This window comes from Emys orbicularis, chromosome 11, assembly GCF_028017835.1.
Source record: "Emys orbicularis isolate rEmyOrb1 chromosome 11, rEmyOrb1.hap1, whole genome shotgun sequence".
In the NCBI taxonomy this organism is placed as follows: domain Eukaryota; kingdom Metazoa; phylum Chordata; order Testudines; family Emydidae; genus Emys; species Emys orbicularis.
In genome coordinates, this window is record NC_088693.1 from 39378288 (window position 1) to 39402356 (window position 24069).

Genomic DNA, 24069 nt, shown 5'->3' on the forward strand with positions numbered 1-24069 from the left:
AGGGGGTGCAAGGTGCAGGCTCTGGCCGGGAAGCACTTACCACAGATGGCTCCCATTTGGCGTCGCAGCAGGGCTCGCCCCACGCCACTCCTGGAAGTGGCTGGCTGCTGGCAGATCTCTGCACCGCCCCCACAATTTCCATTGGCCAGCTGTGCTGGGGGTGGGGGCAGAACATGGAGGCAACTCCCCCCCCCGCCAGTGGCGTGCAGAGACGTGCCAGCAGCCAGCCGCTTCCAAGAACAGTGTGGGGCCAGAGCCCTGCTGCGCCGCCAGCCGGGAGCTGCCTGTGGTAAGCACCTCCCGGCCAGAGCCTGCACCTCGCACCCCCTTCCACACCCCAACCCTCTGCCCCAGGTCAAAACCCCCTCCTGCACCCAAACTCCCTCCCAGACCCCGCACCTCCTCCTGCACCCCAATCCCCTGCCCCAGTCCGGAGCCCCCTCCTGTTTATATTCAAATTCAAATGGCAGGAGTCGCATGAAAAGTATTGGTGAGGAGTAGTAGTAACTTTAATATGTTTAATTATTATTAGTTGATAAATTCTAACTCTACAAGTAGCTTTGCGCGTGATGCGGCTCTTGAACTATTTTGGTCAAAGACAAAAACAAAAAAGTGGCTCCTCTTCTTTGAAAGGTTGCCGACCCCTAGTGATTCAGTATTCTAGTGATTCAGTATTTGTTGGAGTTACTAATTCACCATTTTGTAATTTGTTTTCGTATAGTAAAGACATTTTTCTAAATGGACTGCAGGCTAAATCGTTTATTTGTTTATCAGACTAGAGAATTCCGCTATAATAAATAACAACACATTTTACTTTACTGAAAAAAATGCCTTCCATGCTCTATCTTCAGACAATACCTACAACAAAACCAATACATTCAAAATACACTTCTACCCCGATATAACGCTGTCCTCGGGAGCCAAAAAATCTTACCGCATTATAGGTGAAACCGCATTATATCGAACTTGCTTTGATCCACCGGAGTGCGCAGCCCCGCCCCCCCCGGAGCACTGCTTTACCGCGTTATATCCGAATCCATGTTATATCAGGTCGCGTTATATCGGGGTAGAGGTGTATCAAATATAATTTAATGAAGAGCAACTGTAAATGCCCTGGTCTTAAATTGAAATTTTAAAAATAATGATTTCTATTACTTATAAGATTTCACTGTATTTTAGAGCACTAGAGAACACTAAGGCCTTGGCTACACTTGCAGATGTACAGCGCTGAGAGTTAAACCTGACTTCGTGCAGCTGAGTAGGGAAAGCGCTGCAGTCTGTCTACATTGACAGCTGCCAGCGCACTGTCGTGGCCACATTTGCAGCAATTGCAGCGCTATTGGGAGCGGTGCATTATGGGCAGCTATCCCACAGAGCACCTTTTCCTATTCTGGCGCTGTGGGTTGTGGGAAGGGGGCGTGGGTGCAGGGGATTCTGGGTCCTGTCCCAATGCCCCGTGATGCATCGCTTCGCATCCCAGAAATCCTTTTGTTTCCGTCCACCTTTGGCGCCATCTTTCAACGGTTTCTGTGCAGCGCGATCTGTCTGCGGGAAATGGAGTCTGAACTGCTGAGGCGTATGCTGACGAGTCTCGCCAGCACGTCAGGTTTGGCTGTCGAACTATTCCTTAAGATCCAAAGTGACAGTGAGAGTGAGGGTGAGGAGTCCGAAAATGCTATCGAGCCGCGTAACACGTACGACACAAAATTGCTTGTGGCATTCACGGACCTGCTCAGCACCGTGGAACGCCGCTTTTGGGCTCGGGAAACAAGCACCGAGTGGTGGGATCACATCATCATAGAAGTCTGGGATGATGAGCAGTGGCTGCAGAACTTTCGGATGAGAAAAGCCACTTTCATGGGACTGTGTGAGGAGCTTGCCCCCACCCTGAGGCGCAAGGACACAAGATTGAGAGCTGCCCTGCCAGTGGAGAAGCGGGTGGCTATTGCAATCTGGAAGCTGGCAACTCCAGACAGCTATCGGTCGATCGCAAACCAGTTTGGAGTGGGAAAGTCGACCGTTGGAATCGTGTTGATGCAAGTTTGCAAGGCCATTAATCGCATCCTACTCAGAAGAACCGTGACTCTGGGTAACGTGCAGGAAATAGTGGATGGCTTTGCACAAATGGGGTTCCCTAACTGTGGAGGGGCGATAGATGGGACGCACAATCCTATTCTGGCACCACCCCACCTAGGATCCGAGTACGTTAATCGGAAGGGGTATTTCTCTATGGTTCTCCAGGCGCTTGTGGATCACCGTGGGCGTTTCATTGACATTAACACAGGCTGGCCCGGAAAGGTGCATGATGCACGCATCTTTCGGAACACTTGGCTGTTCAGGAAGATGCAGGCCAGGACTTTTTTCCCAGAGCGGAAGATCACGGTAGGGGAAGTTGAAATGCCCATTGTGATCCTTGGAGATCCCGCTTACCCGTTAATGCCATGGCTCATGAAACCCTACACAGGGAGCCTTGACAGCAGCAAGGAACGGTTCAACTACAGGCTGAGCCGGTGCCGAATGACTGTGGAGTGTGCCTTTGGCCGTTTAAAGGGCCGCTGGCAATCTCTGTATGGGAAGCTGGACTTGGCCGAAAACAGCATCCCCGCGGTTATATCCGCGTGCTGTGCCCTCCATAATATTTGTGAAGGGAAGGGTGAAAGCTTCACTCAGGCATGGACCTCCGAGGTTCAACACCTGGAGGCTGAATTTGCACAGCCAGAGAGCCGGGCTATTACAGGGGCCCAGCGCGGGGCTGCAAGGATTAGGGATGCCTTGAGGGAGCAATTTGAGGCTGAAAACCAGCAGTTATATCTGGTGCCCTGCACAGGAGTGAAGTGCAGTAGTTCAATCTTTAGGAATCAGTGTCTGCTTAGCAGACAAGCAGACTTGCAGTGCCTGTTTATTTCCTGGGCTAAGGAGTCTTTTACTTTATGCAATAATAAAGAATGTTTTCAAAGCCGAAGAATCCATTTATTGAAAAGAAAAAAAAAATATTTATTGAAAAGAAACAAGGGGGTGGAGTGGGGAACAGTACAATCACAGATTCGCGTATGTCCTGTCTGGTGTGCTGTGCAGTGAGTGCTGCACTTCAGGACAGCTATACTGCATGGTGATGGGGGTTGAGTGCAGAGGGTAAGGGTCGTGGTTTTCAGGGCTGGGTGGTGAAGATACTGGTGTTGGAGGCAGCAGGTGGCGTGAAGAACACAGAAGTTGGGGAAAGTGGGTTGGAGGTGACAGTGGGGCACAACGGAAAGAGTTTTGGGACAAGGGCTGTGGGGGGGGTGGCGTTTGCGGTACTGCTCCTCTTTCTGCATGGCTACCAGCTCCTGGATAGCATCTGCTTGGCGCTCCAGGATGCTTATGAGCCTATCAGTGCTTTGTTGCCGGTGCGCGGTGCTTTGCCGCCGGTGCGCTGCGTTTTCCTGGCGGATCCTGCTTTCTCTCTCCCTCCAGTTCTGTGCTTTCTCATTCTCTTTAATAGATTGCCGCATCACTTCTTGCAGCATGTCTTCTTTGCTTTTTCGCGGTCTCTTCCTGAGTCTTTGCAGTCTCTGAGCAGGCGATAAGAGGGACGGCTGAGGTCTCACGGTTGATGCAGCTGTATAGGCAAAATGCAACATTTAACAGAGGCTGCATTGTTTATACCAGACAGAGTAATGATTCCCCCCGCACTTAAGGAATAGAAAACACACAGGGTCTATACAATAGCATAATTTTCCCGTCCGAAACAGAGCACACATATCCCACGGGAGCCTCAAAATGGTGAGTAAGGGGGGCTGATTGTTTCAGGGCTGCACTGTCCTCTGGGTTTCTGTGCCTTGGGGAGAGCCAACAGCTTCAGGGGGCACCTGTACTGAACACTGTCCCAACATTTTCCACAGGAGTTCGTCCTGGACGATATCTCACTGCTGAGGGTGACCTGGGAAGCAAGGGAGGGTCTTCTACTGCAATGCGGCTTCCGCCCTGGCCCATATGCAGCTTGCCTGTGTGCAGCAATGGTCCCCCCGCCCCTCGCGGCACAGTGGCGCGGACACGTTAGCCTGGCTGGGACAAGGACCACGGTGGCTCTCCTGATAAACCTGCGCAAGCACATTGCACACGTTCTGGATGAGACATTCGAGGAGATTACTGAGGCCGATTACCGCGATGTGATAAACCACATCAATGCACTATTCCGCATCTAGGCATGCATGCCTAACCCTCCTCTCCCAAAGAGCCCGCACCGAAAAAATTCCTTCCCGAAAAAAAAACCCGCTTACCGGGAACCTGCTCTTCTGTTTGTCCTCCACCAAGTACCGGCTGCTGCGACTGGCTACCTTCCTCCTGGCTCGAAAAGAGCTCCTGGCTGCATGGCTCCAGGGATTCCGGGGTGTCTCCATCCGGCCCACCACCACATCACTCCCGTTTTCCACCTCCTCCTCCTCCCCCCCCCCACACCGGCTCTGAAGTGTCCATGGTGGTGCTCGGAGTGGAGGTGGGGTTAACCCCAAGTATCGCATCCAGCTCTTTGTAGAATCGGCAGGTCGCGGGGGGAGCACCCGAGCGGCCGTTTGCGTCGCGGGCTTTGCGGTAGGCACTCCGCATCTCCTTCACTTTAATCCTGCACTGCAGGGCGTCCCGGTCATGGCCCCTTTCCATCATGTCCTTTGATACCTTCCCGAAGGTATCATAATTCCTACGGCTGGAGCGCAGCTGGGACTGTACAGCTTCCTCCCCCCAAACACTGATGAGGTCCAGCAACTCGCCATTGCTCCATGCTGGGGCTTGCTTGGCGTGTGGAGGCATGGTCACCTGGAAAGATTCGCTGATAGCACTCCACGCCACGTCGGGCTGAGCAAACAGGAAGGGGATTTTTAAAATTCCCGGGGAATGTAAAGGGCGGGTCACATGGTTGGTTACCTGAAGCCAGGGCAGTAGAGTTTGAACTGATGACCAGAGTGGCTAGAACAGGCATTGTGGGATACTGCCGAATAATTCTGGAGGCCATTCACAGCGCATTGGGCGGCCACACTGGCGCCGCAGCGGCAGCGCAATACTCGCTATTCCTCTCGGGGAGGTGGAGTACATGCAGCGCTGCAACCATGGAGATACAGCACTGCAAATGCCTTGCCAGTGTGGACAGGGAGTGAGTTACAGCGCTGGGGGAGCCTTTACAGCGCTGTAACTCGCAAGTGTAGCCAAGGCCTAAAGAAGGGGAAATTTGTACTTTCCTGAGAATGTCCTTTTCTTGGACCTTCAAGTAAATGTGAGTTGGCTTTTATGACCCCATTTGTGCTTGTATGGATTCTTTGATTTTTCAAAATATTACACATTTCCTTTGGGGGTACCGAATCATTTAATCAATTATCTATTTTAAGCTGTCACTAGACCACATCTGAGGTAGTAGTGTCTCCACACCTCCTGCCCCCAAAAAAACAACCCCAAAACAAACAAACCATGAGCAAATCTCTAGTCTCCCTACCAGGCAATCTGACTCATTGAGCAGTGGTTCCCCCAAGTCATGCTGTTTACTTGGCACTAGTAAAGATTCTGAAATTGTAATCTGATCTAAATTTTCTTCCCCTACCAAACCTATTCCTATGCCCTCTTAATGAATGATCTAAGATCCAGAGGAGCGATTGCTTTGCATGAGAGGACTTCCCAATTTTTTAGTGGCTTGAAGTCTTCTATGTTGCTTCACAGAGAAAGTGGGGGTATGGATGGGTGATCCATTTTTAGTTGCTTCTTCCTCCTTCCCTTGATCTGAGTAGGAAAGCTCTTCCTCCACTGGCAATGAACTAGGTGAAGATGATGGAATTCAACTTCCTCCTGCATTTGGATTTACTTGACTTTTGTCTCTTACAATACTAGACTGGCAACAAATCAAGAGACTTTTCTGCCAAGTTGGGAAGGTCAAACGGTTGCAAGTCAGAAACTTCACTATCAACATGGGCTGCTCTGAGCTAATGTCAAAATCTGGACTCAGGATGATCTCTTCCTTCTTTAGGTTTTTCTTGTATCCCTGGTTAGATTTTACATGTATCGGAGGGATGATGCTGGGGAAACAGTGTAACTCCTGGGCAATATGTTACAGTAAAACTTCAGAGTTAGAGTTATGAATTGACTATCAATCACAGACCTCTTAGGGAACCAGAAGTAAATCAGGCAGCAGCAGACACACCCCCCCAGCAGAGAGACATCCCCCAAAAGCAAACAGTACAGTACTGTGTTAAACAAACTACAAAAAAATAAAGGGAAAGCAGCATTTTTCTTCTGCATAGTAAAGTTTCAAAGCTGTAGTAAGTCAATATTCAGTTGCAAAACTTTTGAAAACCATAATGTTTTGTTCAGAGTTACGAACAACCTTCATTCCCAAGGTGTTCGTAACTCTGAGGTTCTACTGTACCTTTTTGTTGTCTACTTCTTTGCAACAGACCAAGACTTTTGTTTCCTAAGGACTGTGGCTTAAGAATTAATCTTGGCTACCATCTACCTGGGAGTCCAAGGCAGGGATAGAAGCCACAGGAGGAGCGAAGTTTCCCATGGGTATAGCTGAGAGGCTACACTTTGCATTGGAGGACACAGTCTCTTTGGGGAAACAGACTAACAAACAGCTACTACATTTCTAGTGGCACCCTTGCTAAATTTACAGCAGGTAGATACCAGAGACAGAGAATCATTAATCCCACGCCGCAGTAGTGAAGTCTCAGGCAGGTTGCTGGGGGTAGCTATAGTGAGACCAATGCCAGCTGAGAAGCCATTACAGCTGTATGAGCCACTGGGGAGAGAAATGGCTGCAGCAGATACACAGCACGTTGCTGTAGAGAATCACTGCTATATAGTTAGTTGCCTTCTTCACATCTTATTCTCACCACTGCATCTGCTGTTCCCTCCTGCTCCAGAGAGAAGAGAGACTCGTATGGAGAGGAAAATCCACACAATTAAGATTGAGAGACATAAAGAGGACAGAGAAACCTTGGTGACCAAGCATTCCATTTGTATTGCATGGCTTTGGTCCCAGTACAGCTATCCCCAGCAATCTGCCTGAGACTTCACTACTGCTCCATGAGATAAACTATTCTCTGCCTCTAGCATCCCCCTTAATTTTGAAACTAAGCATTTGTGCATCTTCCAAGCAACTGGGGAGGAGGAGATCAAGATACACAATTGCAATGTAATGCAAAGACAGATTATGTTGCTTTAAATATTAATAAAATTCACAATCCTATTTTTAAAAGCCAGCAATACCAGAAAAACTAAGATCAAGATATTTGGATTGGCAACACCAATTTTGAATTACAATCTGATATCTGAATTTTGGAATATCTGTACCTTATTAATCAATTGGTTGGTTTAACAGACCTACATTCATAGATTCCAAGGCTAGGAGGCCTTGGATCATTTAATTGGATCTCCTGTATAGCACAGGCCATAGAATGTCCCCAAACTAATTCCTAGAGCAGATCTTTTAGAAAAACATCCAATCTCAATTTAAAAATTGTCAATGATGGAAAATCCAACACAATCCTTGGGAAATTGTTCCATTGGTTAATTATTCTCACCATTAAGAATTTAAGCCTTAATTGTAGTCTGAATTTGTCTAGCTTCAACTTCCAGCCACTGCATCATGTTATATCTTTCTCTGCTAAATTGAAGAGCCCATTATCAAACAGTTGTTTCCCATTTCAGGTGCTGACAGGAAAAAGTGAAAGCAAGAACCAATTTTTCAAATGAGGTGCTAAGAGATTGATTTTAGCAGTATTTCTGAAATATTTTGTCTGTGAGTTGAATAAAGTTCTAGAGTAAGCTTAGAACAAATATATTGGAGCATTAAAAAGAAATTTAGTAACTAACCTAAAGTTTGAGTTTGCTAGTTACAACTTTAAGGAGATATATATACTGTATACCAAGGAGGGAGAGGAATTATTTCAGCTCAGTAGTAATGTGGACACGAGAACGAATGGATATAAACTGGCCGTGGGGAAGTTTAGGCTTGAAATTAGAAGAAGGTTTCTAACCGTCAGAGGGGTGAAATTTTGGAACAGCCTTCCGAGGGAAACGGTGGAGGCGAAAGACCTTTCTGACTTCAAGATTAGGCTTGATAAGTTTATGGAGGGAATGGTTTGAAGGGATAACGTGATTTTAGTCAATTAGGCATTAACGTGCCATCGCGGGTAAAATGAGGATCCGGCTGTAGAATCTTGCCTGTATGCTCGGGGTACTGCTGATCGCCATATTTGGGGTCGGGAAGGAATTTTCCTCCAGGGTAGATTGGCAGAGGCCCTGGAGGTTTTTCGCCTTCCTCCGCAGCATAGGGCAGGGCTCGCAGGCTGGAATATTCTGTTGTGGGTGGGTCAGCTTTTGTGGCCTGCATCATGCGGGAGGTCAGACTAGATGACCATATTGGTCCCTTCTGACCTTAAAGTCTATGAGTCTATGAGTCTATGAGTATATTTAATTTAAACTGACTTTTCCTTAGCATTAACCGTTTGGGATGCTTTAGAATATATAGCATATACCAAATGACAAGGCACTGATAAGATCCTGTGGGCATGGAGTATGCTATCAAAGGTTATTTCTACACTGCAATTAAACACCTGCAGCTGATCCTTGTAAGCTGACTTGGGCTCACAGGGCTCTGGCTACAGGGCTGTAAAACTGCAGTGTACACGTTTGCACGTTTGGGCTCGGGCTGCAGCCTGGGCTCTCGAGTCCCAGCCCAAATATCTACACCAAAATTTGCATGAGCCCTGCAAGCCCAAGTCAGCTAACATGGGCCAGCCATAGGTGTTTAATTACAGCCATAGGTGTTTAATTACAGTACTGGTGTCAGGGTGGATTTGATTTAAATCACTAGTTAAGAAGACTCCATTTAAATCATGGTTTTCTACATAAAAGTGCATTCTTGTTGGTTGTTATAACCTTCATACATAGACTTCACAACTCAGATAGCTGTAGGTTTCATTTTTAGAAGGTACACACTACACATTTTTAAACAGTGATTTATTTTGTAAACTTTTCAGATTAATTTTACAGCTATATCAGAAAATGAATGATTGTTTGGTTATTTCATTTACCAAAGGTAACTGAAGCAGAAATTTATGAAGTCATTGGGAGGTGAACAATCTCCAATTCAACAGGTTACTCATTAATATTTGGAGGATTTTCTTGCCATGCTATATTAGGAGGAGAACATCACGAGACAGACATTTAAATTGTTTTATTTAACTAAAACAACAACGTTCAGTATTCTGGATTTTTTTCTTCAACAGCAAACATATAATATTTTAAGAAAACAAGCATATGTCTCTCGCTTCTCGCATTTATCTCCAGACTTCTACTGCTTGTCCAGATCTATTCTGCCCCCAACAATCTTCTGTTCATTGAACTTTTTGAAACTTTGCACTTTTAGAGAGGTAAGGGATTGACACTGTGTATACAAATTTGCAGAGGGACAATAGGGTTGAGGTCTGTTATTTCTCACCTCTATATATTATTTATTTCAAAACGTTTTTGCTGTTAACAAGCATTTTACCTCTGGAGACACAAATCCACAGTTTGCGAACTGCAAAACTAAGCATCTCTGATGGTATCTTCTAGACTGAGCACTGAGTCCCATTGGGTAGATAGAAAGATTAACCTAAATAATCTATACAGAAGCCTGTGGAATCCCATAAAATTGGGTCCCTAATCCATGAACTATTGGAACTCATTTACAAAACTTTTCTTAAACATTACATGAATATATTGTCTCATACTATAGAATTAGAATTTATAATCCCTATTCCATGATGAGATATCTTTGAGCTACAATGTATCTTAATTAAAAAATATCTTTATATAGGTTTTTGCCTCAAAAAGCATTTTATCAAAAAAATCCAATTTAAATAAAAAAAATCGGATTTTTTTGATTTTTTAAAAAATAATAATTGATTTTTATCCACCCTGCTTGGTGCACCCAAAGACAATGAAAGTTGCCCTTCATAGTTTGGCTTCGGGTCTCAGCACTCATGGGGGTTAGTATTATCTCACCATCATTTAATAACACAATTTAATTACAAAGCAGTTGCTTCACTGACGGACTCAGTGCAGGTAGTCGATAGGAAGAATTAAAACGAGGCTGGGCTTGACACAAATACTCAAATTAGATTAATGAGAATTTAATGTGCTGAGAAAAACACTGCTAGTTCAGAATTTTTACATAAATTGTAAAGATAAATATATTTTAAACATTAAACTGCACTTATTATTTTAACTCAAATATGAACAAAAATAATATTTCTCATACTAATTTTACATTCCTCAATACACTTAGTTACGACAGTTATTTCTGAAAGCATATCCTGATATTCAGTACTAGATTACATAGCACATCTGCAAGATAGCTTTTTAATCTGCTTCAGAGTATATTCCGCATGCTAAATATATTTGTGAATGTTGATGCAATATTAACATAACCAAATGGCATCTAAATCCATAACATGGCAACCATTTGTAACTCTTAGTTCAATTAATGGTTGCCTTTTTCTTTTTTTTAAAAGGAGAGCAGCAGTAATAAAATGTATTTCTGTGAATAAATAGATGCTAATTAATATAGTAACAACAGAGTTAGGTATAGACAGCAAAAGAAATATTCTTCATCAAGATAAACCAACTGCCTAGAACAGTACCTTCTATTTCTCTTTTAAGTCCTGCCCTCACCTAAAGTACAGAAAAAAAAAAACAGTCAAACCTCTCGATGTACCTTAAACATACAAAACAAAGGAGGGATCCCTGTTCAGAAAAAAATGATAGGTGTGATCCTGAGGGAGAAAAAGAGATGGTGCATTTTGGTAGCATATGCCATGCGATAACAAGTACCTTATTAATTTCTCCATCCTGGTACATCATATCAACTTAGAATTCAGTTAAAGCAGACTAGTCTATTGACTATTCTATTTACAACAGATGCTTTGGTTTATGACAAGTCCTTAGCAAAGAAGATTCTAAGAATAAAAATGTTTCATTTTCCTTGGCCTTGTTTGAGCTTCCCAGAGAGGCCAGCTTTCAGTTTCAGAAACAGTTGTAAATACGTATGCCTTTCTTTTTAGACATAGAAAGACAGCGCAAATGATATTTTAAAAGAAACAACTTGTTTAGCCCCAAGTTTACCTTTCCTTAAAAATTTGTTTGTTTTCGGTTTATTTCTCAAGAAAAATGCAAAAACAAAATGTAACAGCCAAGACGACATTTAGAGGAATACAAAAGTTACTTTAATGATTTCAGAACAAAAGAATGCAAACATACACGACCATTGCTTTTAGTTCTCCCCCCCCCCCCCCCCCAAAAATTTTAACACTGGAGAGAGCCAGTACATGGCTATATGAGTAGTGCATAGTAGTTACAAACATAATTTAATAAAAAGATGTCACATAAGCCATGTTATATCACAAATGCATTAATACATCTGTTTGATTAAAAATCTGTGTGTATTTTCCATATTTCGTTTCCAATAGACAGTCAAATACTGCTTTGAAAGAGAAATTTATTTCAACCATTTAAAATAAACTGGAGTGAGGCTGATTTTTTTGTTTCAGTTCTTAATAGCCAACATATAGGATGCACTGACTGCCAGAGAACCCAAATGCACTTTAGTTGGAGCACATTAAACACCTGCATGGATGCTCTCACTCAGAAGTCAAAGTGGCCTTAGTTCGCTGTATCTTGCAGGAGAATGAAGCTACAGGGAACTAAGGCCACTTTACTTCTGAATGAAAGAATTCACAAGTTTTGGAGGGCATGGGAGAAGTTGGAAGTTTTAAAGCACTTTAATTTATGTGCATTCACTTCACACCTTTTGATTCACCTTAACTTTCCTGAGTGTCCCCCGTGAAGACAAGCCCTAATAAGAGTTTAGCATCTTTTAGGAATACTGTATGGGGATTGGTCTGAAACACATAAAAAATGTCCCTATAAAAAAAGAGGATAAGATATGGGCCTCAAATTTACTATTTTACTTATCAAAAATTACATTAGCTTTTTTTAGGGGTAGTTTTAATATACACTTTTATTGATATCTTTATATATCATGCCTTGATTCAGATTTATAATCTAGAAGATGATGTATGTTTTGAAAATTATAACTTTTTGTACTGTAGCATAAATTCTAGTTCAAAAGAAAAATGCTAAACTTAGCTCTTATATTAACAACTTTTATTTTGACCATTCTTAACAGGGCCAAACTTTGAAGACAATTGTCAATCTTGGGGGGGGGGGTTATTTTCATATTAAAAAAGTGACTAACAAAGTAATTTTGGCTTAATAAAGAATTATTAAAACATCTAATGTAACAGCAGCAAAAATCTTTCACCAAAAAACATTTGGAAGAATTTGCCATCTGTTTAGCATAAAGTTTTTCCTGCCAATTTAGAGTTACTGTGACTTAAAATGTGTTCATTATCCATCAGATCTAATGCATTTTGCAAAAAGGTAAAGAATCTCCAGTACAATGGCTTTAAAATATATTTTTACATACAAGGTATGAAGAAATATTTGCAAAGTATGTTAAAAAGCACAACTACTTCAAAAGAGTTATTATACCCTCATAGACTAAGTCCAGAAGGGACCATCAAGTCTGACCTTCTGCACATTACAGGTGAAAAGAGCCTCCCCCACTCACTCCTGTAATTGACCCAGAACTTCTGGATGAATTACTGAAGTCCTCAAATCATGATTTAAAGACTTCAACCCTTAAATGATGCAGACTAGACATGAGATTTGTTGTGTTGTTTAAGAGAATGTCTCTCCTTAAAGACAGGTTTCAGAGTAGCAGCCGTGTTAGTCTGTATCCGCAAAAAGAACAGGAGTACTTGTGGCACCTTAGAGACTAACAAATTTATTTGAGCATAAGCTTTCGTGGGCTACAGCCCACTTCTTCGGATGCATAGAATGGAACATATATTGAGGAGCTATATATACACACATATAGACAGCATGAAAAGGTGGGAGTTGTCTTATCAACTCTGAGAGGCCAATTAAGTAAGAGAAAAAACTTTTGAAGTGATAATCAAGATAGCCCAGTACAGACAGTTTGATAAGAAGTGTGAGTTTTGTATAAGCACAGTGGGTAATTACAACGATGTAACTTACAAGAAATTTTGTCATTTTAAGTCACCAATGCCAACTAAGCCATCTTACAATATAATATTCACTTGCCTGCTTAAAAGAGTAAACCTCTTTTTCACTATAATTTTCAATTATGTTTAGTTTTTTAATTAATCTTAAAATAAAGTTAAAAAGAGAACTCTGGGATACTTTATTTTGTTTTTACTGTGTTACCTGGTTTGTAATGAATCTGCTGATTCATTATTGGATGCATCCTCTCCCATTACCTGTATTTAGAATGATTTGGAGAGATAGGATTTGGCTACTGGTCATCCAGGGTAGGGACCCAATCATTAACAAGCCAGTAGAGTATACTTGGGGTCTTGAGTGGCCAGATGGAGGAAACAAGGCACAAAAGAACCAGGAATTGCCTGAAGGCCAGTTGCATGTAAGCAGCGGCTTGTGACTAAGGCAAGGTAGCAATGCCTGATAGAGGGTCACAGACAGAGCCTAGAATAGCTAGGACAAGGAGGATCAGAGGGTCTCTGGGTGTGGAAAAGAGCATGGCCTAGTGCAAGGCTGAGAAAGGGACAGCAACACAGCAAGGAGGCCATGTAGCTTAATAGATAGGGGGTTGGAACAGACTCAGTGGAACTGCTGAGAAATAGAAAATCTAGTGCAGAGGAGAGGGGATGGAGGGAATCAAGTAGGAGGCAGGGAGTTAAGCCAGCCTCAGCCAAAGGAGTGTAAGGAACAGGGTGTGTCGCGTAGTCTGTCCTGCCCAGAAGCAGAAGCCATTCAGCAGTGGACATAGACCAACAGTTGAGTGGATGGCAGAGTGACAATAGAGGAGCCCCTGATGCAACCATCGGAGCACCAGCAGCACACCACCACCAAAGCTGAAACCAAGGGTCTACTACGGTTTCTTTCTCTCCAAATCATGTGGGCTACGAACAGCAGCTTGGGCATTTAAGGCAAAGAACCTTTGGTATCCTTCTTTTGGGTTGCCTTTACATATGTCGTCTGGAAGTTCTTTCCTTTCCTTTTGTAATTAACCTTTAAGATTTATACCTAGGGTATTTGCATCCTCTCTCCAGCCAGTCATAGTGAACAATTCTCCTGTACCTACTAGAAGCATGTGAATGTTTACTGGAAAGCCACCAAAAGCTAAATTTGTTGACCAAAGTGCTTGGAGTGTCTATATCATATGCCTCTGAGGCCTGATTTATACTTAAAACTTTACAACAGCAAAGCTATGTTGGTCGGGAGGGGAGCGGGTGATTTTTCACTGACAGCTTTTGCTGATATAAACCTTAATGTAGACACTTCTAAACAACAAAAATAAGAGATACCAACAAAGGACTTGCTATACTAGCAAGCCCTTTCTAGTGTAGAGAAGGCTCCGAAAATTACCAAATATCTAAAAGGATTTGGGATATACTCACAGTGACTTCTTTAATGGGGTTAGTTACAGTATTACTTTGGGCAGATTATTGTGTCAAGCAGCCATCAATGATTGTTTATTTATTTGAAAATGCCAGTAAAGTGCATGCTGGACTCTAATACCAAGCAAGGCCCACTAGTACACAGTATGGTTGGGCTTTGTTGACCTTCAAAAAAGACTGTGAAATTTAACTTTAAATTTAACTTTTAACTCTGTATCTGGTGGCATACAGAATGCATAGTATAGCTCTCAGGATTTTTCATTCTGAAAGATATTTGCAGATTATGTTACCTTTAAAATAAGTGGCCACCTGTAATTAAGTCAGTAGAAAAAAGAAAAATGTTCCCCTTCGTTGGAAAACAAAAACAAAAACAGATAGTGCAGTGGAGTTTAAGGTACTGACATCACAAAGTTCTGTTATGACATTCTTATCCTGATGTGTTTCAGGAAGCAACAAATATTTGCGGTAGCTAGTAGCTGAAGGACAACTGAGTAGAGTCATGTCTACACACAAAGATTGTTCCAAATTAACTGTACAGGTATAAAGCATTACAACCCCTTAGCATGGGTGCAGTTATATCAGTATAAAAGAGCATTTATAACCTCTAGTGTGGACGCAGCTGTAATATTATATCAATTTAATCATTTTGGTAAAAACAATCAACCCCCTACCTGAAACAGTTAAACCAGTATATAAAAACTGTGTATAGACAAGGCCTAAGCTTTCAATTAGTGATACGCTGAGCAGTAAAGACAACTGAGAAGCAAATTTATTTGAAGTGTATATTACCACTCTTAAGTGAATCCACTTAATGCCTGCATTTTATGCACAGAATATTAACACTATTTTTCAAAGTCATCTAGGATGTTCCTCTTAACTTGTTTATTTACAGTACTGAGCACTTAATACTAAAGTGGTGAAAGTTTAGCTCAGATAGATGCACATAACTTTTAATGATGCACAAAGTGCTGTACTAATAAAATTATCTGGTAACATAATGCCTTATATTCTATAGATATAGGCCAAGAAAGTCAATTCAACTACTATTTAAATATTATGTGCTAGATTTTAGTTACTATATAAGAAAAACAGTATCAAAGTTACAGAGTGCAGTGTTCTGTACTGCCAAGTTTTTATGCTCTACATGCAAAGAAAGAAAAACAGCAGCCTAGAATCAATGTGAGGCAGAGTTAACATAACTTGGCTACCTTCACTATGAATTTCCATACTTCCAAAGGTTTGGGTTTTTGTAAATTTAATCTTAATTCTGAATTTCCTGGGTTTTCTGAAGTTTGTGTTTACTAGTAAAACTAACATTCTTGAAAGATAACATTTACTCAAACCAACGATGTGTACTGCCTGCAGCCTTATCTTCATCTCAATGAAATTTCCCATGGGTTACTGGTTGGTTGGTTGTTTTTTAATTTTTGTACAAATTATTTTAAGGGACACTGAATAAGAGCCCTCCCCCTGGAAATCCTAGAAGATCCACAAAAGTGGAGGCCCAATCCAACAATCCAGAGAGAAACTGTGGAGGAAAGGGGAAGACGTCTCCTTGGTCTGCTGGCCACACAATATTGAATACTTACAAAAGTCTCCATCTATATCCTGCGGAGGGGGATCTATTTGACAAAAACCTAAGGTCAACAGAAAGAGAGCCCCACACTTGCAAACTTATGTAAGTACTCAAGATACTGGCTCATTTCCTACAGAAAGAACACAAGAATATAGCTCCCCTCGTTTTGACTTCCTAAAGTTTGAAGTGTCAATGCTTTCCTCCAAAGGTGCACAGAAAAGGGGAAAGTGTAGCTGGCTAGAAGTTGGAAGCCAGCAGAAGCAAGGAGATATGGTCAGGTAAGATCTCCTGTAATGCGCCTGCTGTACCCCACCCCCATAAAGGGCAAAAATACAACTGATTTTAGTGACCTTTCCCATTACTCATTTTGTGCACATCACAAATCCACATAATATGGCATGACTGTCAGCTTAACAGGAAACCTACAACAAGAAGCTCAGCACACTGGTAAAGATATGTAGGGAAGCGTAAGCCAGTACTAACATTAAACCTTTTCTTTCATGAGTGCTACATTCATTCACATTTTAAAACAAAATAAATGCAAAGTATCACCGTGAAAACTGAATTACCTCCCAGATTTCTTGCATTGCCTTATCTCACCTGACTTCTTCCATAAAACGATTCAAAACTCAAAACACATCTCCCATTACATGTCAAGAAACAACAAGAGACAGTGGACTTGCTAAAGATTTACCTGTAACTAATTTGCAATTGTTGAGTTCTACACTTCACACAAGTAATGATAACAGGGAAAAAAAATCCCTGAAAGTTGCCCAAGTATTCATGTATTTAAAATTTAATTTAGACAAGGAACCACTCTGAACGGGCTGCCTTCATGTTCATACCTATGAACACCACACTATGTGTAGCATGCACAAGGCAAACCTGCATTTGGGAACACTGCCCAGATTGGGTACTCTTCAGAGCAGGGACTGAGTTTTCATGTTTGTACAGACTGCACCTAGCATAGTATGGGTGCTATACAAATAATAATAAGTATTAATATTTGTCAAGAAACTTCTAGGAAAAAAATTGCCAAAGTCTGTCAGTATTTTTACAGGAGCTCCTCAAATGTCTAAGTATTTGCAAAGTTGTATCAATGTAATACATATAAAACTTACATTTCTACCTAACTAGTAAATCATGTGCATTAAATTTTGGGCCAATTCTACTCCGTTATACTGGTGATTTTCAGATATACAACACATTTATACCACTGTAATTTAGAGCAGAATCTGGCCTTTTGATTTTTACTGAAGTTTTCACTACCAACAGCAATATTTGGTAAGTACTTAAGTAACAGATGTTGTGTGATACACAAAAAAACAGCAAAACATAAGATATTCAAATACATTCCATCACCCTCAGCCTCTGCATAACTTGTAGGCTATAACTTGCACAATCAAGTGTCTCCTTCCTGTACCTAGTAAAGGGCACAGAATAGGGTGTTCCAACCAAAAAAAGAAAATACTTTAAAAGAATGCTAGTCATAGCTACAGCATTAAAAAATAATCGGCATTTCCAAATTTCCAAGCACTAATCAATGGGAGAACAAACAGCTATGAATCTATTACCTAACAGATCTTTAAAACCATCACTCATTTACAGAGCTTACTGATGTGCATAACTGGAAAATAGTGCAAGTCTATTTTATGGGACATATTACCTTGATGTGAGGTTCTTTTGACATGCAAGTTTCCTTTGCGTTAATGTAAGGTGTAGTGTTAATGCCCAACAGGTAGAGATTTATTTAAATAAATAAATAAATAAATAAATAAATAGACTATATCTCACATAGTGCAAGTCTATTGTTAAATAGCTGATTTTTATTTTATGGGACATATTACCTTGATGTGAGGTTCTTTTGACATGCAAGTTTCCTTTGCGTTAATGTAAGGTGTAGTGTTAATGCCCAACAGGTAGAGATTTATTTAAATAAATAAATAAATAAATAAATAGACTATATCTCACATTCTTTTCAAACAAAAATAATTCAGTAGCTCTACAGTAGGGAAGAGGCAAAAGCAGAGTCTGCTGTTTTCACACAGGGAATAAATGATATTAATATAGTATGTAAATACACTATGCTATCCTGCAACACAGAGCAGGTTTTGTGGTTGTTCTCTAACCTCTGAATTGCACAACCTAAATTATTGTAGCCAGAAAAAATAGTAATAGTTAGCCAATTTTAAATAAGAAACATAAATGTAAAATTATGCCTCTGTGTATCGTTTTTGTCAGGGCTGTTCAAGCAGCACTTGTTATGCTGCTCACTCATTAACAAAAAGAATTACAAACATAACACTGCAACAGTAATTTAAGATTTATATACCAAGTATCCCAATTATGACAGGTGAATAAATGCATCCAAAAATATTAAAACTTCACAAAGTAAAATATGTACTATTCTAAGCCTGGTAAATCTAGTCCAAACTTTTATTTATTTTTATATATATAAAACACAAACCACTGTTTCTCTTATTAAAGATTCAGCTTGAGGGGGCGAGAGTACAAAATGCTTGCCACTTTACTTGGCATCTTTAACATATGCCATACATCCAACCTTTCCATACTGTATATCTTCTGGAGCGTATTCATGCCAATCTCAGATCTAGGAGCATGTGCAAAAGTCACAAGGAATGGTGAAAGTCTAACAACTACTGGCATGGAGACTGAGAACACACTCATTCTTATACATTTTCCAGAGGCTGAACACATTGTCAAGTCTTGAAATTGTTCACTGATAAAACTTGTAGTACTGCACAAGTGTCCTCTAAATAAAACAATCCAATTTCTCTCTAAGACCTTATTAGCCTATTTTAAGTTTGAAAGTTTTCAGCATGGCTACCAGTGTTCTCTACACAAGACAACAGAAGCACTCAATATTCTGAGGCCATCAATACTGAATAAAACATCCAAGTCAAATTATACAACTGCTTAATATGCATATTTTTCCCTTTACAAATATATGCATTTGAGTATAAAAGTTCTCTAGCAGTAACTGGTGTACAGCAAGCAGTCATTTTAGTTAAAAGCACTGAGCATTTCACTAGCTGTATAATTGCTACATCTTGTGGCAATGTATTTCAAGTGCAAGGAAGAGAAAAATGGACAATAACTGAAATAGAATAAAAAGAGACTTGTTTGCACATAACCTTCATACAGATATTCCCTGCAAACACCCACAACACCCTGCTCTCACTGTCGGTATAACACAAGAGGGGAGGAGCAGGGGAGGGAGGAGAAAAATATTATCATCTAAGATGTGATGGAGGAAAGGAGAAAGTTGCAGTCGTTCTGTGGTGGTTTTAAGGTGTCGTGTCACTTTTGTCTTCCAAATTAGCTGCTCGGAAAAGTGTCTCCCCGAGGGGAACAAATTCCTTGATCTCGGTCTCTTTTTCTACTCCACCTCCATGATGCCAAAAGGACCCGACCCTTTCCATTAAGCAACAGCAGCCACATTCACCCAGTACATCCAACAAATCACTTTTACTTTGTAATATGAGGTGGAGAATAAAATTTGGAAAGGAAAGGAACAGAGGATGCAAGTCTCTCCCATAAAAATCACAGAGAAGGGATGAAAAATTAACACGTACACTTAGCCCCTTCTATAAGGATTGTCAAGGAAATGAACAAACATTAATCAATCCCCCTCCGTAGCCCTGGCAAAGGTGGGGGAAGGAGAATATCGAAACGCTTTTGCTGCTAACAAACAGGGATGGGGGAGAGATTGCTGGATTTAGGGACCAGGGGGTGTCTCCCGATTGTCCCTCAGGAGAAGGCAGGGTCCCCCACGGCAGGATCTGGGGGTCCCCCCTGTGCTGAGGGGGAAATACCCCTGCAATGAGGACAAGACTCCCGCCTGCCCTCACCCCCATTCACCGCGCACCCGGCCCTACGAGCCTAGGACTGGCCTCCGGCGGCGGCGACGGCTGGGCCCCTCCCCGAGGGCCGGGCCCCCCTCGCAGCGCCGTGGGCACGGAGCGCGCTATTTACCTTCCTTGAGCGGCTTGCCGGGCGGCGCGCTGTGCAGCAGGGAGGCCGCCGCCGCGGAGCAGCCCTGCAGGCTCGGTGGGGACGTGGAGAGCCGGGACCAAGATGGCGGCCCCTCCAAACTTCCACTGCTACTTTGGACACTCATCAAGCTACTTTCCTGGAGCCCGGCAGTCGCCGGGGGCGGCGGGGGAGGTGGCGCGGCGGGGGGACACCCAGCGCCGCGCTCATGGCCGGGGGGGCGGCCCGACACCGGGGAGAGGAGGCCGCCGCGGGGACAGAGCTCCGGAGGGAGGCGGGGCGCGAAGGAGACAGGGCTCACGGCCGGCGCAACCTGCCCGCACCTCTGCACTGCGTCGCCGCGGCCGCCGCCGAGCAGCCGCCTGTGTCTGAGGCTCAAGCTAACCTCCGCCGCCGGGGGGGAGGGAGCGAGCGAGCGGGCGGGCAGACGGGGAGGGGTCATGCGCAAACACCACCACCAGCGAGCGCCGCGCACCTCCAGCGCGCCGGGCAGGGCAGGGCAGGGCAGGGGAACCCGCACGTACACCTGCCCCCGCCGGCCGGCTTGGCCGGCACTGCCGCCATCCCACCCCGCCGGTAGGGGCACTGACCTCCCCACACACACACACACACTACACTACACTACTGCCCCGCACTCCGCCCTGGCACACACACACCCCCACACACACAACTGCCCCTCACCATCCTGCCTGCTGCCCTGACCCCCCGCACACCCAATACACTACAGCCCCCCACCCCACCTGCTGTATTGACCCCACACAATACACTACAGCCCCTCACACCGTCCTGCCTGCTTCACTGACCCACCACACACAATACACTACAGCCCCTCTCACCCACCACACACAATACACTACAGCCCCTCACACCACCCTGCCTGCTGCACTGACCCACCACACACAATACACTACAGCCCCTCTCACCCACCACACACAATACACTACAGCCCCTCACACCACCCTGCCTGCTGCACTGACCCACCACACACAATACACTACAGCCCCTCACACCCACCACACACAATACACTACAGCCCCTCACCCCGCCCTGCCTGCTGTACTGACCCCACACACAATACACTGCAGCCCCTCACACCGCCCTGTCTGCTGCCCTGACCCACCACACAATACACTACAGCCCCTCACACCACACCACCTGCTGCACTGACCCCCCCACACACAATACACTACAGCCCCTCACACCACACCACCTGCTGCACTGACCCCCCACACACACAATACACTACAGCCTCTCACCCCACCCTGCCTGCTGTACTGACCCCACACACAATACACTACAACCCCTCACACCACGCTGCTTGCTGTACTGACTACACATACAATACACTACAGCCCCTCATCCTGCCCTGCCTGCTGCACTGATGACCCCCACACAAACACACAATACACTACAGCTCCTCACACCACCCTGCCTGCTGCACTGACACCCCCCCCTTGCACACTACAGCCCCTCACACCACTCTGCCTGGTGCACTGACCCCCACACACCTACACTACGGCCCCTCATACCACCTGCCTACTGAGCTGACCCCCCCACACACACTACAGCCCCTCACACCACTCTGCCTGGTGCACTGACCCCACACACCCAATACACTACAGCCCCTCACACCACCCTGCCTGCTGCACTGACCCCTACACACACACTACAGCCCCACACCTCACACAGCCCTGCCTGCTGCACTGATGTCCCATACACGCACACCTACAACTCTTCACACCGCCCTGCCTGCTGCACTGACCCACATGCACTCTAACCCCTCACACCGCCCTGACTGCTGCACTGACCCCCCAACACGCACTACAGCCCACCACACCTTACACAACCCAGCCTGCTGTACTGACCTACACACACACACACAACCTCCCACAGCTCACCCTGCCCTGCCCGTTGCATTGACCCCCTCACACACAACCCCCCACACTTTAAACTGCCCCAACTGCTGCATTGACCCCCAACTACACACACACAGCCACCCACACCTCACACAGGCATGCCTGCTACACTGACCACCCCCATGTACCTAATAGCCCTGCCTGCGGCAGCCACCCTCAACTTACACAGACCTGTTTTCTGCACTGACCCCCCCTTCCATACACACCCCACCATCCTTGCCCCACACAGCCACATAATACAGCTGTGTCTGCTGCTTGGACCTTATCACCCCTCTACCTATCACAGCTGTGTCTGCTGCACTGATCCTGCACAGTGCAGTTGTGCCTGCTGAATTGACACCCCCACATACACACACACACACCTCACCACTACCTTGTCATATACCCCTAACACAGCCCTACCTGCTGCATTGACTCTCCCATACACAGACCTCACCATCACCACCTATCCACATCTGTGCATGGCATTGTGGGATGGAATTCCACTACATTTTCCTCCTCATCTCTTCTCAAAACCCATCTCTGCTTCATGCCTATGAGAAATCAGCCAGTTAATGATGGCTTGAGAGGCAGATACAGATAGTTGGTACTTTATCTAATTATAATAATAAAGATAATCCAAATGTATTCACAAATTGCATATATTTGTTTCCCTTTCCTCAGACCTTTTATTTGTCACATGTATTCTTAGATTCTAAATGCTGCAGGGCAAAAACCATGTCTGATGTGTTTGTGTAGCACCTAGAACAAGGGAGTCTCAATCCTGTTGGGGACCTCTGGGCTCTACGATAGTATAAATATTTAGCAAAAATAATGGCCTGGTATAGTATGTCAGTACTGTATATAATTTGTAGATATGATTTTTATTTTTTTTAATCTATGGCTAATATAGTATTATATATTTAAATGTATTGAGTAGTATTAAGGCACAGGTACAAACATAAGGCCTAGTTCCTCATTCCCTGCACACCCAAAACTCCCATGGACTTCAGTGAGAGTTTTGGGTGTATAGGGAATTCAGTGTTAGTAGTTTCTAATTTGTAAATGCAATTTACTGCTGAGGACAGCTTTGATTATTAATAATGCCATGATTCTCAAGTCTACCATGCCAGACACAGACAACCATCTTCTCTATGAGGCAAGTTTAAAGACTGGGACTGTTCATCATAGAAAAGAGATGATTAAAAAGGGATATGAGAGAGGTCTATACAATTATGAATGGTATGGAGAGAGTGAATACGGAAATGTCACTTACCCCTTCATGTCACCCACTGAAATTAACTCCATACAGAACAGCCAGAGGAGGAGGAGGTGATGTGATGCTGCCACCTCCTACCTTACAGCTTTTAGCCCAGTGGTTAGAAAACTCACCTGGGATGCAGGAGATAATCCAGACTCAATTCCCCTCTCAGCCTGATGGGGACCAAAAAAGTTGAGCAGGGATCTCCCACCCTTCAGGAGAGCACCCTAAACACTGGGCTATGAGATATTCTGATGTGGGTCTCATCCAGTCCTTCCTACTGAAGCTGTTTCACTGTGGATAAATAAAGACTCACTGGACCGGGGTACTAGACTCTTGGGGTATGTCTACACTGCAATTAAAAACCCGCAGCTGGTCCATGCCAGCCGACTCAGGCTCATGGGGCTCGGGCTAAGGGGTTGTTTAGTTGTGGTGTAGATGTGCGAGCTCAGGCTGCAGCCCAAGCTCTGGGACCCTCCTACCTCACAGGCTGCACTTGTATGTTTTCATGCTTTTCTTCACAACCCTGAGGGCTAGAATCTCACCTCTTTTTTTTTTTTCTTCAATGAAAGCTGTTTCTCATGCAACATCATATTTCAGCAGCTGTGGCTTTCAGAAAAATATTAAAACACACAAGGCTCGTGATAAATTGTGGGAGTTGGTAACACGGTTGACAGTGGGACTAGTTGTGTGACTAACTGCCCATCACTAAGGAGTTCACAAATCCGGTTCTATTTTAAGCCAAAAAAGTGTAAGAGGAGGTAGCCAGCACTGGGTGAGGGGAGTGGTTGGGGGGATGTTTTGTAACTCAAGCAA

The 24069-nt window shown here is 43.8% G+C and overlaps 1 protein-coding gene across 2 annotated transcripts in view; it reads right to left on the reverse strand.

Moving 5' to 3' along the window:
- The window catches only part of TLK1 (tousled like kinase 1), a 147414-nt gene extending 127190 nt beyond the window's left edge, over window positions 1-20224 (reverse strand). For both annotated transcript variants that reach the window (XM_065413227.1, XM_065413228.1), the window contains exon 1: window positions 20080-20224. In XM_065413227.1, the coding sequence (XP_065269299.1) occupies window positions 20080-20224 (145 nt within the window). The remainder of the gene's footprint in view (window positions 1-20079) is intronic.
- Between the last annotated feature and the right edge of the window lie 3845 nt (window positions 20225-24069).